At 60.8% G+C, this 17,953-nt stretch overlaps 1 protein-coding gene across 1 annotated transcript; it reads right to left on the reverse strand.

Moving 5' to 3' along the window:
* Positions 1–2,840: 2,840 nt before the first annotated feature.
* On the reverse strand, positions 2,841–17,953 carry FBXO41 (F-box protein 41). Its single transcript, XM_054290836.1, has 12 exons — positions 17,086–17,953; positions 12,974–13,202; positions 12,068–12,150; positions 11,002–11,309; positions 10,486–10,754; positions 9,975–10,090; positions 9,552–9,704; positions 6,957–7,052; positions 6,056–6,174; positions 5,256–5,414; positions 4,159–4,274; positions 2,841–3,507 (listed from the first exon to the last, which is right to left on the reverse strand). Exons 1-12 carry the CDS (start codon positions 17,805–17,807, stop codon positions 3,445–3,447), a joined length of 2,433 nt encoding a protein of 810 aa, XP_054146811.1. The 5' UTR covers positions 17,808–17,953; the 3' UTR covers positions 2,841–3,444.

Genomic DNA, 17,953 nt, shown 5'->3' on the forward strand with positions numbered 1-17,953 from the left:
CTTCTCCTGTTTTGTTTTTGTTCTGTTTTCCCTAAATCCAGGCTCTTCTGGGGTATCCAGACCAGCCCCTGCCGTGGCCATGCCCTTGGTGGCAGCAGGACACACGGCAGGAACAGGGACAGAGAGGTTTAAAACCCTGGTGGGGCAGAGCCAGCCTGGGGGTCCCTTTTCCCCCATTCCCTGACACCCTGGAGCCCCAAGGCACAGGGACAAGGCAGGGGAGGCCCCTGGTCCCCAGAGCATCCCTGGGGCTGGGAGTGATGGGAACAAGTGAAATCCAACCCAGGGGGACACAAACCCAGGGAGCTGGGGTGGCTTTGGCCCCTGAGCTGCCTTTGGTGATGTTGTTCCTCCTGAAATCCCTGACCAGCACTCAAACTCAGGGGAAGGGGAATGCTGACAATGTCAGCCATGGGGAAACTTTGGGAAAACCATTCGAAAAGGAATAAATCTCCCCAGAACTAGTCCTGCAGGAGCCAGGCTCAGAACCACAGTCCATCCAGCCCCTGCCAGTTCTGGCCATGGCTGTGACCCCAATCCTGTCCCCAGATCCCTGGATTTCACTGGGATTGTCATCGCAGAGCCCCTCTGGCACTTCTCAGGGGCTGAGCTGAACGTGCTGTGTGCCTTGAAGGCTTTCCCAGGAAATTCGGCATTTCTGGGTGTTTCCCATCACTTCCAGAGGAAATGGGGCTGAGGCTCCGGTGAATCCAGGGGTGAATCCAGGGCTGAATTCAGGGGTGAATCCAGGATGAATCCAGGGCTGAATCCAGGGTGAATCCAGGACCAGGGCCAGCGTGGCCGGAGCCCCCCGCAAGGAACCCTGCGGGACAGGGCAGGGGAAGCAGCAGGGGCAGGATCCTTCTGGCATTTCAGAGCCCTCAATGAGCTCGTTAACAAGCTGGGCAATTAGGAGCCACCAGGAGGGCCCTCCTTCCCACCGCTCCTGTCACTGTGCCAGCCGCCTTCATCCCCAGCCGACGAGGAGGAGGAGGAAGGGATCCACTCAAGCCCAAGTAAAACAGGGAGAAATCCCCACTTTCCATCTTCTCATCCTTGAACCCACTCAAGGTCTTGTGCCATCAGAGGATTTGTGTAAAAACGTGGCTTTGCTGAGCTGGGTTTTTCGGGAATGCCCCGAGCAGAGGTGAGGGTTTGATCTGCTCCTGGGGATGCACCAGGAATCCAGGAGAGACTCCTGGGGATGCACAAAGGATCCAGGAGAGGCTCCTGGAGATGCATCAGGAATCCAGGAGAGCTCCTGGGGATGCACAAAGGATCCAGGAGAGGCTCCTGGGGATGGATGCACCAGGAATCCAGGAGAGGCTCCTGGAGATGCATCAGGAATCCAGGAGAGCTCCTGGGGGTGGATGCACCAGGAATCCAGGAGAGAGTTCTGCCGTGCCTCCAAAGCCCCGTGGGCAGCGCAGGGATGGGGATGTCACAGGGTCACCAATGCCACCACACACACAGTCATGACCCCTTCTTCTGGCACAGAAGGTTTCTCTGAGAGTCCTCAAACCTCCTCTCTCTCCATCTCCTCATCCTCGCCCTCCCAGGAGCCAGGAGAGGCTCCAGGCACACCCAGAGCAGCCACCTCCAGGCTTGGGCACCCCTCTGGGCCATGAGAGTCTTTAAGCATAGAGTGTATAAACATGCTGAGTATATAATTTTCCTTGAAAATCTTTTTTTTTTTCCTTCTTCTCTTTATAGAAATAAATAGGTACTTTGTTTTGTTTTTGTTTTTAAGGGAATTCCACGAGTCCCTGTGCTGTGGTGCTGCCATCTCCACTGGGCCATGCTCCTGCTCCTGGGGGTTGTAGCTCTGCTGGGTGGTTTTTGCTGGTTGGAGCACCCCTTGCCCCAGGGTTAGGAATGTGCCAGGCTCCTCAGGGTGGAGGTAAACCCATGGTGGGCATGGCAGGGAGTCAGGAGCTCATCCGTGGGATCTGGGGGCGCAGGAGCTTCTCGCAGGTGTGTTTGGGCTCCCACATTTTGTGCATTCAGGAACAGCCTTCTCCTGGAAAGCAGCATGGGAGGGGGAGCGGGGCTGATTCCCACGGGGCTGTGGCCACAAAACCCCATCCTGCTTCAGAGCAGGCAGGATGGAGGGAGGCTGAAGGGTCTTGAGCTGCCTCCAGCTCCACCAGCCTCGGTGATTTGGGGTGATTCTCCTTGCTCTGGGGTTCCCCACGGGCTGTGTGGCAGCCCCAGCTGAGGTCAGCAGCTCTTGTGCCATGGCTGAGGGACATGGTGCTGGATCTGCAGCCAGTCCCTCCTGGGGGATACTCCATGTGAGGGCTGGGCAGGGGACAGGCTCTGGGAGGGGAGCAGCAGGCATCAAAACCTGCAGGGCTGGTCCAGAGAGGAGGGAAAACCCCAGATCCACTGTCCCAGTCTCTTCTCTGCTCAGCCCAAGGACAGGAGCTGGGGCTGTGGGTAAGGCTGGGCTGTCCCCACTGCTGGCAGTGCTCTGGTGGTGTCCCCAGCCCCAGGGCCACCTCCTGCTACCTTCTCCCCAGGGTGGAGGATGGAGATGCCTGACCCTGCTGGATGCCTTTCCAAAGCCTTTTCCCATGGAAAAAGGATGTTCCGGGGATGATGATGACGTCCTTGCAGGCTGAGGGCACTCAGAAGAAAAATCAGAATTAGAAAATGGTGGCTGTAGATAAGGATCAGCCAGGGCTGTTGGTTGGTGCTTTTCCCAGGATCATTTCAGGATATTCTGGCCAGGGTTTCTCCTTCAGGCTGCTGGGGAAGGCAAACGTGGGTGTCCTGTGTCAGTCCCTCTCTCCACATGGGACCCTGACCCCAGATGGAGTCTGGGGATGTTGGGGACAGGAGTGTGACCCGTGTTTCCTGGTGGGTGAGGATCTGGAGATGGTTTATTGCCTTGGCAGGAGGGTTTGGAGGAGAGGAGGTGAGGCTGGAGCCCTCTGGAGGAGCGCCCATCTCTCCTGTGCCCTGTGGCTGCCCGAGGTGCAGCTCTGCTCCTGGCCTCGTGCTCTGCTGGCTCCTGGGAGCATTTCCTGGGTTCAGGTGCCCCTGTGCCAAATCCCACAGGAAAAGGAGCAGAAACCCTGGGCAATGCTGGGGGAGGAGCAGCCCCTTCCCAGCCCAGGTCCAGCACCTGGGGCTGCAGTGGCCAGCCCAGCCCCAGAATGGGATCAGGGATCCCCAAAGCAGAGATCAGCAGAAAAGCTGTCCCCAAACACGGATCCTGGGTGAGGAGCAGCTGCAGGGCTGCAAAACCATCCTCCTCCTGGCAAAGAGCACGGCCCTGGCTCTGGGGACAGCCAAAACTTGTCCTTGAGTAGCACCTTGTCACCCGGGGGGTCCCCAAAGGCTGCGAGTTTGGGGTTCCTGGTGCCCGATCGGGGGTCCCCGTCCGGCCCCTCGGGGCTCTGGGCAGAGCAGGGAATGTGCTTTGGGCTCCCTGAAGGGCTAACAGCCTCCTTCCACCTTGATGTGTAAGATCTTGGAGAAGCCAGGCCTTTTCCTCAGGGCCTGAAACAGGAGGAGCAGACAGAGGGGTTGGGGGGAGCCAACAGAGCCACTGATCCATGGGGAGGGGAAAGGAACACCCCAAATCCTGCCCAAATCCTGCCATGGGGTGAGGGGGAACCAGGGAATGCCCCAAATCCTGCCATGGGGTGAGGGGGGAATGGGGGAATGCCCCAAATCCTCCAGTGGGGTGAGGGAGGGACAGGGGAATGCCCCAAATCTTGCCATGGGGTGAGGGAGGGACAGGGGAACCCCCCCAAATCCTGCCATGGGGTGAGGGGGGAAAGGAGAACTCCCCAAATCCTGCCATGGGGTGAGAGAGGGACAGGGGAACACCCCAAATCCTGCCATGGGGTGAGGTGAATGCCCCAAATCCTGCCATGGGGTGAGGAGGGAAAAGGGAGAATGCCCCAAATTCTCCATGCATTTGCCAATTCTCCAAAATTGCCATGGGGAAGAAAGGGGCAAGGGAAGAACAGAAGAATCCCTGCCATGAGAAGGACACAGAACAAGGGAGGGAGAGAGAGGAACACCTCAAATCCCTGCCTTGGGAAGGAAAGAGGGGAGGGAGGGAGAGGGGGGACATTTCTGCCCCTGCCACGGGCAGGACACAGGGCTGGTGCCACCCTGAGAGCTGGGACTGGGCTCCTTTACCTGCAGTTTGTTCACCATCTCCTCAAACATCTTCCGGGCCTCGGGGCTGTGGGGCTCCTTGAAGTAGTCCACAATGCCCACCTGCACCACGATGGATTTCAGGTTCCTGCATACACCTGGGGGCACAGACAGCACCTGGATCTCCTCCCCAGGGCCAGCAGGGAGCCCAGTTACCCCCCTGTGTGTGGGGACTACTCTCCCTGAGGATGGACGAGGCCTGGCCAGGGTCTGGGCAGGGGGACCATGGGCTGTGAGATGGCCCTGGCTGCCCTGCCCTGTCACTGTCATATTTTTTGAAAAATCTTCTTTGCCCAGGATTTTTCTCCTGAGAAGCTGAGAGGCCTAAGAAAATAAATGTAAACAACAATTATGTGATTGCTTGGAATGTGCTCTGGAAGTTGCTCACCAACAGGTGCATCTTTGATTGGTTCCATGTAAATTGTTTTTAATTAATGACCAATCCCAGTCCAGCTGTGTTGGACTCTCTGATCAGTCATGGGTTTTTATTATTCATTATTTTCTAGCCTTCTGATGTATCCTTTCTATTTCTTTAGTATAGTTTTCGTAAATATAATATAATACAATATAATATAATATAATCATATATAATATAATATAATCATATATAATCATATATATAATATATAACATTATATATATCATATCATATCATATCATAATAAATCAGCCTTCTGAGGACATGGAGTCAAATTCTCATCTCTCACCTCATCCTGAGGATCTCACACCACCACACCATCCCAAACTGGGGTCCTCCCTCTCCCCTGGGCATCCCTGTCTCTGCCACCCACAGGGATCCCAGCCATGGCCACCCAAGCTGTGATCACCAGGACAGGCCCTCCTGGGGCTCTGCACCTCCTGGCCTGGCCAATGCCTTCAGGTGTGTCACAAGCCTCAGGTGTGTCACAAACACCGAGGACTGGTTACCCTGGGGCCATGGAGGGAGCATCTCCATCCTCCCCCTGGCCCAAGGTAAGATCAGCTCTCCCTGGCCCATCCCTGGTGGGGGATGCTGGATACCCAGAGAGCTCCCAGCAGGTCCCAGTGCCAACAGGCCATGCCCTGGCAGTGCTACTCACTGTTGAAGTGCAGCAGGGCCTTGGGGGTCACCGGCGTGGAGGTGAGCACCAGCATCTCCAGCCCCTTGAGCCCCTCCCGGCACACCTCAGCTGCCACCTCCTGGTTGATCTCGGCCACGTGGTCCAGCTCCAGCACCTGCAGCCTCATGCAGTTCCGGGCTGGGGACACACACAGCCATCATCAGCACCATGGGGAGGGGACCAGGACAGCCCGGGGACAGGGGCTGGGGGCACCAGGAGCACCCATGGAGCTTGGGATGGGTGGGCTTCTGCACAGGGACACCAGGAGCACCTCTCTGCCCTGTCCTTGTCCCTTCAGAGCAGGAGGGGGTGGTGCCCGGGGAGGGTTGGAGTCTCCACCCCTGGAGGTGCCCAGGGAGTGCCTGGAGGTGCCCTAGGCTGGTGACATGGTGGGCATTGGGCACAGGGTGGATTTGGCAATCCCAAAGACCTTTTCCAAGCCCAGTGACTCATTGTGTGACCCATGATCCTGAGTGCTGAGCTGGGGCAAGGTGGACATTGGGCACAGGGTGGGTTGGTGGCCCTTGGATCCTCCCCAAGCCCAGTGACCCACTGTGTGACCCATGATCCCAAGTGCTGGTGTGGGGACAGGCTGGGCATGGGGCACAGGGTGTATTGATGCCCCCAGAGCCCCTCCCCAGCCCAGTGACCCATATCCTGAGTTCCCTGGGCCGGGGACAGGCTGGGCATGGGGCACAGGCTGGGCATGGAGCACAGGGTGTGTTGATGCCCCCAGAGCCCCTCTCCACCCCAGTGACCCACAATCCCACCATTCCTACCTAGGGATGCCAGTCCCTGCAGGCCGCAGCCGGCGCCGCCGACGCCGAGCGCGCGCAGGTGGGGCCAGCAGCGCCCGATCATCTGCAGGCAGCGGTTGCTGAAGCGGGTGGGCTGCTGGCTGGGGACACAGGGACAACAGCTGCGGTGGCACGGCCACCCACCCACACCCCCAGGCACTGCCCAGAGGGGCTGCACCCAGAGCTCACCCACCCCAGCACCCGGGGGTCACCCTGGGTGTCCCCGCATGGGCACTGCCACGGGGACAGGGCAGCTCCGCGTGCCCAGCACCCAAACCTTGCCCAGAGCAGCTGTAGCTGCCCCTGGAGCCCTGGCAGTGCCCAAGGCCAGGCTGGAGTGGCTTGGGGCACCCTGGGACAGGGGGAGGTGTCCCTGCTCATGGCAGGGGTGGCACTGGACAGTGTTTAAGGTTTCGTCCAAGCCAAACCATTCCAGGGTTCTGTGATTCCACCTTACTGCTGCTGCTGAGCAGGGAGAGCCCAGCCAGCCTTTGATGCTCAGTGCCCCCTCCCAAACCCAGCACAGATCCCTTTCATCTGGATGTCAGCAGCCTCCCTGGAACACTCCAGCTCAGCAGGCAGGTGCAGACACCCAGCACTCCCAGTTTGCACAGGGAAGGATGGAATGAGCTCCTGAACCACGGGCTGGGCTCCAGGACTGCTGCTCATCCCCTAAGCAAATCAGGTTCTGGCAGAACCTTTCAAATCCTTTCCACACTCAGCATGGCCGCCTCCTAACCCAATTCCACCCCTGGCAGTGCCCAAGGCCAGGCTGGACAGGGCTGGGAGCAGCCTGGGACAGTGGGAGGTGTCCCTGCCATGGCAGGGGTGGCCCAGGGTGTGTCCCTCCCCACCCAGTCCATTGTGTGTTCCCAGGCCTTACCAGGGATGCAGAGGTGCGACCTGCAGGGAGATGATGTCCCTGCAGCCTGCTCCCAGGGCCCAGATCACCTCATGGCCCACGGGGTCCGTGGAGCTCCTGAAACAACACAGGGGACACATGATGGCTTCAGGAGCAACAGTGCCACCCTGGGCTGGGGCTGCATCCCCCAGGAGCACCCAGGGGTGCCAGTCTGGGCATTATTTACAGCCCTGGAGCACCCAGGGGTGCCAGTCTGGGCATTATTTACAGCCCAGGAGCACCCAGGGGTGCCAGTCTGGGCACTATTTACAGCCCTGGAGCACCCAGGGGTACCAGTGTGGGCATTATTTACAGCCCTGGAGCACACACAGTACCAGTCTGGGCATTATTTACAGCCCTGGAGCACACACAGGTACCATGCTGGTCAGTATTTACAGCCCAGGAGCTGCCCCTGGAGCAGCCAGCCCAGCAGGACCCTGTGCAGGAGGGCTGGGGCATTCCCACCTGGAATGGTGCAGAGCAGGAGAGGGCTGGGGGGGAGAGGAGGAAGGAGAGGTTGAACATGGAAGGTTCTGGAGATGAAGAGGGGCAGGAGGGAGGAAGGAGAGGTTGAATGTGGAAGGCTCTGGAAGTGAAGAGGGGGATGAAGGATGAAGGGGAGGTTGAACATGGAAGATTCTGGAGGTGAGGAGAGGCAGGAGGGAGGAAGAGGAGGTTGAACATGGGAGGTTCTGGAGGTGAGGAGGGGCAGCAGGGATGAAGGGGAGGTTGAACATGGGAGGTGCGGGAGGTGAAGAGGGGGATGAGAGATGAAGGGGAGGTTGAACATGGAAGGTTCAGCAGATGCACCTCCCACATGCCAAGGTGATAAGTGACTGGCAGAGGCTGCCAGGCCGTGTGTCCCTGCAGGGGACAGAGCCTGTCCCTGTCCCTGCAGTCACACTGCTTTGGTGTCCCTTGTCACCTCCTGGCCAGGATGGGGACAGTGCCAGGGCTGGAAGGACACCCCAGCCAGGGGCAGGGGCTGTTCCATGGCCTCTGTCCCTGCTCTGTGGCTGTGGGTGGCTCTTGGCCAAATGTCCCTGCAGGGGTTTGCTGTGGCTCCTCCTTGGTGTCCTTGGAGGTACCAGGAGAAGCCCCCTGGGTGCTGAGCAGGGCAGGGGAGGTGTGGGTTTGTCATGAGCTGGGGGGGAGCCCAGATCTGGGGAGAGGTGCCAGAGAGCACCACCCTGATGCCACCAGCCCAAACAGTCCCCAGGCTGTGCCGCCACACCAGGAGCCTCCCAGGGACCGAGGCTGTGCTTCCCAAGTCTCAATGTCCCACTTCAGAACTAAAAATAAGGCTAGGTGTTATCTTGGGTGCCTCACACCTCTGTTCTGGAGCAGGTGCCAAGAGCAGCAGGTTAATCAGAGCGTGAGTCACAGGCACAGCTCAGGATGTGCCAGGAGAGCTCAGGCTCGCTCTGCTGCCCTGGGAACAGCCAAAGGAGCAGCACTGGAGCCCAACCTGGCAGCTCTGGGCTCTCTCCTGTCTTGTGGTGTGGGTCAGAGCCGGCTCTGGGCTCTTGGGGGTCACGCCAGGGGAGTGGCTGGATGTGCTTTCCCACCTGGAGGATTCTCTGTCCTGCCTGCATGAGGCTGAGGTGGTTGTCTGCAGGTGCAGCAGAGCCAGGATCAGCCTCTGGAGGGTGGAGGGAAGGCCAACCCTGTCTCCACAGGTGGCCAAAACCAAAGAGTGGCCAGTGATGCCCTCCAGGACCTGTGACCTCCTCCAGGTTCACCATGTCTTGTGTCCTTGACCTCAGGCAAGGTGTCCAAGCTGAATCTCAGCTCTCCCTTGGCAGAGCTGTTCCTCCCTCCCAGGAGAGAGGGACCCTGAGCTCTTCCCTCCACTGGGATCCTTCATCAGGGGTGACAACCAGGTGGGACCTCACTGGGCACCTCCTCCTCACCCTTCTCTGCCACAACGTGCTGCCTCCTTGCCAAGCCCTCGGCCCATCCAGCCAGGATGAGCTCAGTAATGGAGTGATGGGAATGGAGCTGGAAGCGAAACACCTGCATGGGAACAGCCTGGAAGGGATGGGAGCTGCAGGGACAGCTGGACACTGGGGCTGCCATGGACAGGCAGGTCTTTTGCAGGTGGGCAGGTGGGCCATGCTCTGTCAGGGAATGGGGGTGATCCCACCCTGGGGTGTCCCCAGCCCTGTCCCTGTGCTCTGCCAGGGAACAGGGTGATCCCAGCATACCCCGTGGGTGCTCCCAGCCCTGTCCCCATGGTGTCCCTAGCCCTGTCCCCATGGTATCCCCAGCGCTGTCCTGGGGTGTCTCCAGACCTGTCCCCATGGTGTCCCCAGCCCTGTCCCCATGGGTGCCCCCAGCCTGTTCCACGGTATCCCCAGCCCTGTCCCTTGCTGTGGTGGCACTGAGGCCATGCCCACCGGTAGGTGACAGCCTGCAGGGTGCAGCAGTAGCAGTGCTGTCCCCGTAGTATTCCCAGCCCTGTCCCCGTGGGTGCCCCTAGCCCTGTCCCTCTGGTGTCCCCAGCCCTGTCCCAGCCCTGTCCCCTGGTGTCCCCAGCCCTGTCCCTCGCTGTGGTGGCCCTGGGGCCATGCTCACCGGTAGGTGACGGCCTGCAGGGCGCGGCAGTAGCAGCTGGCCAGCCAGAGCGAGCGGTCGGTCAGCACGTTGGGGCAATGCGAGATGCGCAGGATCAGCAGGTTGCTGCCCGTGGCCTTGAGCAGCGACTCCAGCCCCGCTTCCAGGCAGCCCCTGCCAGCACAGAGCCAGCATCAGGAGCCCTGCCCACCCTCCTGTGACCGGCCCAGGAGGGGGACATGGCCCACGGGCACCCCCGGCTCCAGGACACCCCAATCCCACAGCGGATTTGTTGTGGAAATGTTGGGGTTCAGGGAGCTGCAGCAGCAGCAGCCCTGAGGAGCAGCAGCTCCGGCTGTGGGAGGGGGACACGGGGACAGGGGACAAGGGGACAGGGGACACAGGGACAGGGGGACACAGGGACAAGGGGACACGGGGACTCACCGTGTGCTCTTCATGTAATCCTCCTTGCTCTCCTTCTTGCCCCGCTGTCGTGGCTTCAGGTTTTGGAGGGTGAGGGAATGCATCTGGGTGCACCACTGGGACAGCATGGCCAGGAACTGGGGCACAACGGTGGCAGTCACTGCCAGGGACACCCCAGCACATCCCACACCACCCAGCGTGGCTGTGCACACACGTGGCAGAAACAGGTGGAGGTGCACACACGAGGCCGTGGCAGAACATGTGCCATGAATTCATGGGCGTGACCACAAAACCATGGGTGTGACCACAAAACCATGGGTGTGACCACAAAAGCACACGCAAACCTGTGCTGGGGTGAGCTCCTGTCCTCCAGCATTCACCTGCAACACCTCCACCACTAGAGCAAGCACCCACCTGTGTCCCCCATGACCACAATGGCACAACCATCCCGGCCACCAGGGAGATGCTCACCCAGCTCTACCCTTCTAGAAGCAAGGCCGCGCCCCAGGGGGTGTCACCCCCTCCCCAGTACCTTGGAGGAGACCCTGGCATTCTCCAGCAGCACCCGTGTCCACACAGCCGGGTGCCGGGCCACGAACTTCCAGTCCTTGCACACCTCTGCCGCGCGCAGCAGCGTCTTGGTGTCCAGGTAGGTGAAGATGCAGAAGAGAGCCGCCCTCATCTTGAGGATCTCGGGGCTGATCACCTCGCTGCAGTGGCCCGGGCTGTCCCGCTCCAGCCGGCACACCTTGCCCCCGGCGCCCTCGGGCCTGCCCGCAGGACATACGGCATCCGTGGCCACTGGGGAGAGCAGCAGGTGAGGGAAGCTCCATCCCCAAGTGAGGGAAACTCCATCCCGGGTGAGGGAAGCTCCATCCCCGGGTGAGGGAAGCTCCATCCCCGTCCCACGGCTTCCAGCTACCCCGGCCTTCACCTCCCGGCCCCAAGAACCCTCAGTGCTCTCACTCCCTTCACCTCCCAGCCCCAAAGACCCTCAGTGCTCTCACCCCCTTCACCTCCCGGCCCCCAGGGCCCGCTGCTCTCTCACCGGTCAGGCGGCAGCCTCCGGGCGGTCGGGCCGCGGCGGATCCCGGTCCCTCGGGCTCCCAGGCCTCAGCCTCGGACTCGGTGGTGCGGGAGCCCACGTCGGACACGTCGCCCTCCTCGCCCTCGGTGCTGTTGCGGTAGGGCCGGCGGTGCCAGTTCTGGATGGCCTGGCGCCGCAGTCCCGAGCCCCGCGCCTCCCGGGCCGGGTATGGGGGGCCCTCGGCCGTGTCGTCTGTGGGACACGGCTCTGCACTGTCACTGTCGTAGCAGCCCGAGCTCTGCGACACCGCCTTGGCCCGGCTCGAGGCCCTGGGGATGGGATTGTTGTGGTGTGATGTCGGGGTTTGCCCCAGATACCCCGGGTTTGTTGTGCTGTGATATCGGGGTTTGCCTCAGACACCCCGGGTTTCCCCCTGAACATTCCTTCCCCAGGTGTGTCAGTCACCTCGCCTTTCCCTGACCCCTGCCCAGCACTGTCTGTTAATCCTGGCATCCCAGAGTGATTGGCAGAATTCAAAAGATATCCCCTACCCCTGGGGGGCATTGGGCCATCCAGGTGTCCTTTGTCCCTCCCCTCCTGTACCTGGCTGGTGGCTCCCTATCCCTTCCCTCCCCTCTCCCCGGGGTTAAAAGGACAGCAACCACGGGCTCAGGGAGTTCTGTTGGAGCTGTTGCTGGATTCAGAGGCCTGTGGGCCAGAATAAAGCTCTGGATCCAAACCCTTCATCAGAACCGACTCCTTTCCTTCACCATCACCTTAAAGCTTCTCCACCAAAGGCAAACCTGAGCTCCTGCAAGCCTGGACTTGTCTCTAACACCCAGCTGGCCAAAAGAGTCTGTGGGGTGAAACACCACAGTGCTACTGTTTGGTCAAGCAGCAATGGCCAGACAAGCTCAGGCACATCCCATCCGGCTATATTGGCAATTATTCCAGTAGAGGATGTCCCAGTACAGTGCTCGCCGGGCGTGCACCCCCTTCCCACCATCCTGTTAAAATTCCGCTAAAATCCTGTTAATATCCTGTTAAAATCCCGTTAAAATCCCGGTGGGCAGGGCCGGGTACTCACCCGGTGCTGGAGGAGGAGCGCTGGTTGGCCACGCCGCCGTAGGGACCGTGCACGGCCACCGCCGAGCCCGGGTGCCGCTCTCTCTGCGGGGACAGGGGACAAGAGGGGACAACGTGGCACATCCCAGCGAGGGAGGGCACCCCGCTCACCCAGCGGCACCTCCAGCACCGCCCAGCGCCACGGGAACATCAACCCACGGAGAAATAGCTTCTCTTTGTGGCCCCCAGGATTATCCATTCCTCACGGGAAGGAGATGGGGTTCCTATACTGCCCCGCTCGGGCCCTGGCGCAGGAGACCCAGGGGTGCACTCCTGAGGCCAAGGTTGCTTATGGAAGCCCAGGGCACATTCCCGAAGCAGAGGGTGAATTCCCGAAGGTCCCGGGTGCATTTCCGAAGCCCTCACGTGAATTCCCCAAGTCCCCGGGCGCATTCCCGAAGCAGAGGGTGAATTTCCAATGCGGACGGTGAATTCCCAAATCCCCCGGGCTCATTCCCAAAGCACCGGGCGCATTCCCGAATCCACCCGGGCGCATTCCCGAATCCCCTGGGCACATCCCCGAATCCCGGGCGCATTCCCGATGCCCCGGGCGCTTTCCCGATGCCCTGGGCGCGCTCACGAAGCCCCCGGGCTCCTTCCCGAATCCCCTAGGCTCATTCCCGAATCCCTCGGGCGCATTCCCGAATCCATCGGGCTCATTCCCGAATCCCTCGGGCACATTCCCGAATCCCCCGAACACGCTCCCGGATCCCCCGGGCGCATCCCCAAATCCCCTGGGCTCATTCCCGAATCCCTCGGACACATTCCCGAATACCCCGGGCTCATTCCCGAATCCCTCGGACACATTCCCGAATCCCTCGGACACATTCCCGGATCCCCCGGTGGCCCTCCCGAGTCCGTGCCGTGCCTGTGCCCGCAGAGGTCCCGCTCGGGCGATGGCCTTGCTGGCCGGGGTGCCGCAGCGGCCCAGGCTGCCATTGGGGGTGGTGCCGCAGCTGCTGCTGATGATCTGCAGCTGCTTCTCGGCGCGGTCGGCGCGGTCCAGCAGCTCCTCGATGAAGTGCTGCAGCCGCACCTTGGCGTTGGCCTCCCGCGCCGCCGTCTCCTTCAGGAACTGATCGATCTGCAGCACCTCCCTGGCACGGGGACCATCGGTGACACCGGGGCTGCCCACGGGTCCCCGCAGCTCCATCCCCACCCTGCTCAGCGCCTCCAGCCCTGTGTGCAGCTGGGACACACCTGAGCACACCTGAGCTGTTCCATCCCCACCCCACTCAGCTCCTCCAGCCCTGTGCCCAGCTGGGACACACCCGAGCACACCTGGGCTGTTCCATCCCCAGCCTGCACCAGTGCCTCCAGCCCTGCGTGCAGCTGGGACACTCCTGAGCACATCTGAGCACACCTGGGCACACCTGGGCTGTTCCATCCCCACCCCACTCAACCCCTCCAGCCCTGTGCCCAGCTGGGACACACCCGAGCACACCTGGGCTGTTCCATCCCCAGCCTGGTCCGGGTCTGTGCCAGCCCTGGGATGGGCTGGGGCAGGACAGGGATGAAGGGATGCTCCCATCATGCAGGGGGATGTTGTTGTTTTAGGGGCGAGGTGACATCCCCATCCTATCCATCGCTCCCAGGACTGGAATCAGGCTCCTGAGCACGATGGAGCAGAGGGAAGAGGATGATGATGGTGTGACAGGGTGAGGGAGGAGGATGGCAGTGACACCCTTAAACCCTGCTCAGCCCGGTGGTTGCAAGGCCCCAGCTCCCTCATTAACACATTAATTAGCAGGTGCTCAGGAGCTCTGAGCCTGCAGCAGGGCTGTTTGCCCCAAAATGTGTGACAGCAGCTGTGACCCCAGCTGACCCCACCCTGCACAAACACCCACCGTCCTCATCTGCTCCCCAAAAACCAGGGAAGAACACGAGGGCATGGGCACAGACACACCAGTGAGGCACAGACACCGTGTCCTCATCTGCTCCCCAAAAACCAGGGAAGCACATGGGGGCATGGGCACAGACACACCAGTGAGGCACAAACACCCTGTGTCCTCATCTGCTCCCCAAAAACCAGTGGGGCACACGAGGGCATGGGCACAGACACACCAGTGAGTCCACACGGCCCAAACACACGTGGCCACCACAGTCCTGCACATGGATGTGCTCCAGGAACACCCAGGTGTGCACCAGGTACACACACACACTCACAGGGACAGGCACACAGACATAGCCAGGGACACATGGGCAGGCACACACACACACAGAGCCCTGTCCTGCACACCTGAGTGCCCCACACAGCCCCAGGAGAGCACAAATCCAGCACTCAGCATGGCACACACAGACACACACACACACACACAGAGCCAGGCAGCATGGGGAGGGTGCAAAGCCCAGGTGACCAGAGCAGCTGTGGCTGCCCCTGGATCCCTGGCAGTGCCCAGGCCAGGCTGGACACTGGGGCTGGAGCACCTGGGACAGTGGGAGGTGTCCCTGCCATGGCAGGGGTGGCACTGGGTGGGGTCTGAGGTCTCTTCCCACCCAACCATCCCACGAGCACCCTCGTGAACACATCCCAGGCACAGCTGCTCACACCTGCACTGCTGGTGAGGCACACACACACCCATAGCATCCAGGAAGCCCTGAAGAGGCACAAACCCAGCTTTGTACGCCTGTCTGGGGCACATCTGGCCTTGGACAGGCACACTTAGACACACCAACCTGAGCACAGAAACCCAAGCACACACCTGACCTCAGATACCTGACCAGGCACACCTAGCTCACACCTGAGCACAGAAACCCAAGCACACACACCTGACCAGGCACACCTAGCTCACACCTGGGCACAGAAACCCAAGCACACAGCTGGCCTCGGACACCTGATCACACAGAGGTGACCCCAGAGCCCTGCCTGTGCACACCTGGACACCAAACCTGATCACACATAGCTGACCTCGGACACCTGGACACAATGATCTGCCCAGAAGCACGAAGGGAAAGGAGGGGGCAGCTCTTTAGTGACACAATTCCCACTGCTGGCTATCAATTACCAATTAATCACCAATTAATTATCGAATAATTTCTCCTCAACCTGCCACTTGCAGGCAGAGCCTGGGAGCTCTGGGGGTGCTCTGGGAAGGATCCTGGAAGGGGCCCCAGGGGATTTGGAAGGCAAATGTGGAGCTGGGCAGCAGCTGTAAGGTGATGCTGATTGCTATCACCTGTGTCTCTCTCATTCCCATGGACTGGGTGGAAAAACACTCCTGGCAGAGGAAACGGAGCCCAGAGCCAAAGGTCTCCCAGGAGGACATCAGCTTCATGGTGTCTGGGAGCTGGGGAATGTCCCCACAGTGTTTCCAGGGAAGGCTTTGCTGATTAAAATGATTTCTGATGACTTCCTCACATCCAGGAGAAAACCTCCTCTCACCACCAGTGCTTCCCATGCTCTTCCTGCAACCTCACAGGGGATTTTGTCCCTTGGGGTGGAGGAGTTTGGGGACAGGTGAGGGGCAGGAGGGTTTCTCTGAGGAATGAGAGGTCCAGGAGGTAGTTTTGGGGCATAAACCCAGGGTTATAGGGGGTAACATTTTCCAGGTTCCATGAAGAGACATTTGACCCTCTATTTACCCTGTCTAGCTGTCTCCAGGCCCTGCCCCAGACTCATCCGTGCTGGTGTCCTTAATTCCCTCACCACACATCCCCAAGGTGTCCCCGGACAGCACCCACGAGGCAGCCCCCAAACCCCTCAGTGCCTGTCCCACAGCCATGCCCCCAAACCCCTCAGTGCCTGTCCCACAGCCATACCCCCAAACCCCTCAGTGCCTGTCCCACAGCCATGCCCCCAAACCCCTCAGTGCCTGTCCCACAGCCATACCCCCAAACCCCTCAGTGCCTGTCCCACAGCCATGCCCCCAAACCCCTCAGTGCCTGTCCCACAGCCATGCCCCCAAACCCCTCAGTGCCTGTCCCACAGCCATACCCCCAAACCCCTCAGTGCCTGTCCCACAGCCATGCCCCCAAACCCCTCAGTGCCTGTCCCACAAACCATGCCCCCAAACCTGGAGGTGTCCTTATCCAGCCCCAGGCCACCCCATTCCTCGCCCAGGCCATCCCCCCACCCTGGGAGACCTGTTCCTGAGCCAGGTCATTATTTTGGAGTCAAAGTCATTCACAAGTGTGCAGAGGATGACAGGAATCAAAGCAATTCCTTCAGGAATCCCAGCAGTGCTCCCAGCCCAACACAGCCGTGCCTGTCCCCCCCAAACTCCTCACTGATTTGGGCCCCTCCTGATTTGCTCCAGCTCCTGATTTGCGAGGTCTGGTTGGTTTGGACAGCACCAAGGGGGAGAATGACCCAACACTGCACTGGAGGGACGCTCAGCAGCGGCCTTGGGGTGGGCAGGGGGTGTTGGGAGGGGAATACAGGGTGGAAATGAGGATGGCAGTGCCACAGGCTGAACAGTAAATGGACATGGCACTGCTTGGGCTGCCCCACGCTCCCTCTGGGAGAAAAACCTGGAATTTGGCACGGCCATGGCAGGGGGTGGGGATGAGGTGGAATTCAAGGTTCCTTCAACCCAAACCAATGTGTAGCTCACTGATTCCCAGCCTGGCCATGTCCTGGGAATGCTGGTGGCACTGGGACAGGGCATGGCTCGCCATGACTCAGCCATGGAGGGGCCCAGGTCTGTGTGGACACTGAGTGGTGGAAGAAGATGCAGAACCTGATAAGGGAGGATGCTGATGGGCATCACCAAAGGGCTGTCCCTGAGCCCTGGCCCTGGGGTGGTGGTATTGGGCTCCTCTGAACTTAGGGAATTGTTTGGATTGAAGAGACCCCAAAGCTCATCTCATTCCAACCCCACCATGGGCAGGGTCACCTTCCACCATTCCCCACTGCTCCAAACCCTGTCCAACCTGGCCTTGAACCCCTCCAGGGATGGGGCAGCCTCAGGTTCTGTGGGACTCACTGCCAGGCATCCCTTTCTTCCCACCCGACACCTGGGACAGGGACAAAGCACTCACTGCTGCTTCCGGGTGAGCTCCTGCTCCTTCTGCACCAGGTCCTGCTTGAGGGAGGCCAGCATCTCCACGCTGACGTCCACCTGGCGGGACAGCTCCGAGGCGCGGTCCTCCAGCTCCTGCTTCTCCCGGCTCAGTCGCAGGCTCTCCTGCTTGGCCTTCTCCAGCTCTGAGCTCTTGCGGTCCAGCTCCACCTGCAGCCGGCCCACCTGCGAGGCAATCTTCTGCTCCACCTCCTCCGTCAGCTTCTCCAGCCTCTTGTCCACCTCCAGCTTCTCGAAGGCGCGGATCTTGAGGCGGGCCAGGCCCTCCTCGTAGGCCGCGTCGGCGGCGGCGGGCGGGCCGGGCGCGGGCGCCACGGCCTTGCCGCGGCTGAAGATCTCGCTCAGCGGGATCTCGATCTCGTGCACATAGCGCGGCGATGGCGACGACGGCGGCGCTGGCTCCAGCTCGTCGGCGGGGACCAGGTCGCAGGAGAAGCGCTGGTCCTTGCCCTGGAACGAGGTGCTCTCAAAGTAGTCCCTGCGGGCGGCCGGGGCCAGCAGGGCCGCGTCGGCGGCCAGCGGGAAGACGGCGGCGTCGCAGATGCTGTTGGTCTTGGAGAGCACGTAGAGGGTCTCGTAGGTGTGGTTGTACTCCAGGTGGGCGCGCAGCGAGGACAGGCTGCGGAAGCGCTTGTGCTCGCCGCAGCGCGGGCAGCGGTAGGGCAGGTCCAGCGAGGCCATCCCGCAGCTCTGCTCCCCGCCGCCGGGGCCCGCTCATGGCCTGGGGCTGCAGGGACACGCGGGGCTGCCAGAGGGACAGGGACAGCGGCTCCGCTGGGACATGGCGTGGGGACAGGGGGGTGCGGCACGCCGGGGGGAGAGTCAGC

This window comes from Melozone crissalis, unplaced genomic scaffold (assembly GCF_028551555.1).
Source record: "Melozone crissalis strain CALT ecotype California unplaced genomic scaffold, PUWL_Pcris_2 ptg000006l_1, whole genome shotgun sequence".
In the NCBI taxonomy this organism is placed as follows: domain Eukaryota; kingdom Metazoa; phylum Chordata; class Aves; order Passeriformes; family Passerellidae; genus Melozone; species Melozone crissalis.

What these genes read in the sequence shown, in the direction of transcription:
- FBXO41 (XM_054290836.1), bottom strand. Translation starts at nt 17,807, where the DNA reads ATGGCCTCGCTGGACCTGCCCTACCGCTGCCCGCGCTGCGGCGAGCAC. An exon ending in CGGAGGCTGCCGCCTGACCG is followed by an intron (nt 10,755 to 11,001) that starts GTGAGAGAGCAG and finishes TGCTCTCCCCAG; the next exon opens with TGGCCACGGATGCCGTATGT. An exon ending in GATTACATGAAGAGCACACG is followed by an intron (nt 9,705 to 9,974) that starts GTGAGTCCCCGT and finishes CTGTGCTGGCAG; the next exon opens with GGGCTGCCTGGAAGCGGGGC.